Source organism: Bison bison, unplaced genomic scaffold (genome assembly GCF_000754665.1).
Source record: "Bison bison bison isolate TAMUID 2011002044 unplaced genomic scaffold, Bison_UMD1.0 scf7180017863702, whole genome shotgun sequence".
Taxonomy (NCBI): Eukaryota; Metazoa; Chordata; class Mammalia; order Artiodactyla; family Bovidae; genus Bison; species Bison bison.
Window position 1 is genome coordinate 2,000,056 of NW_011494274.1, and position 971 is coordinate 2,001,026.

At 61.2% G+C, this 971-nt stretch overlaps 1 protein-coding gene across 1 annotated transcript in view; it reads left to right on the top strand.

Moving 5' to 3' along the window:
- GDF6 (growth differentiation factor 6) overlaps nt 1-971 on the top strand; it is a 17,406-nt gene that overhangs the window by 2,602 nt on the left and 13,833 nt on the right. Inside the window, exons 6-7 of the mRNA XM_010833525.1 lie at nt 60-216; nt 616-777. Of these exons, the coding sequence (XP_010831827.1) occupies nt 60-216; nt 616-777 (319 nt within the window). The remainder of the gene's footprint in view (nt 1-59; nt 217-615; nt 778-971) is intronic.

Here is a 971-nt window from a genome sequence, read left to right on the forward strand (position 1 = left end):
GGGGGCGGGGGGCTCTGTTCCTGAGCCAAGCTCTCCAGGCTAGCCGGACCGAGATACAGACGTTCGGCTTCCACTCCCGAACGCGGTCCCCAGCCGGAGGAGACGCGGCGTGACCACCTGGCCCTCCGCGTCCAAGGCGCGGTCTTCCCCGAACCCTCAGGTTCCCAGAAAACGGGAAGAAAAGGCCGTTCGTTGAGCCGGAAGGTTGTGCGGCGGGTAGCACGCCGCGCGGGGGCGAAGGAGTGCGAAGCCGCCGGCTGCAGGGGGCGCGCGGAGGAGGGGGCGCGCAGGGGAGGGGGTGCTTTGCGGACCACAGCCCCAGCTTGATAAAGGGAAAGCCTCACTTTCCCTCTCACTGATTTTGATTTGATGTGTCACCGGCGGTGACCTCGGGCTGGACCTTCCGGGGCTTGCTTAGCATCGGGCCCCTGATTGGAGTGTTTCAACTCAGCGATCTAATTGAGGGTTCATGTCATAACACATCAAACGGTGTCTAGTCTCCCGTGATGGAAGGGACCCGCCAGCCGCGCATCCCGGGTTCCTGGCGAGGACTTCCGCCCCTCTCACGTGGGGACTCTCAAACCGCGCCAAACCCTCGGGCCTCCCCTCCCCCAGCTGGGGATGGCAGGACAAGGAGCAAAGAGAAGCGGCCAACCGAGAGCCGCGCCGGCCGCGCTGACTTGGCGCCTTGCCTCGGGGATGTTTAAATCGCCGTCGAGTGTGGCAGGCTTGGCTTTGAGAAGCAGCGGGTCCCTCGGGGGCACAAGCAAAGACCACGTAAGGAATCCTGAAGCCCGCTGTTGAGGTCTGAACTACTTAACATACAGTATTCCAAAAAAAAAAAAAGTCTTCCTCACCTGAGGGCCCCCGGAACCCCAAAAGTTACACCTAAAGCTTGCATTTCAAGAATGGGAGCGTGCGGATGAACTTTGCCCAGCGTGGATGGATTCAGAGCGCTTTAGATCTGTGAC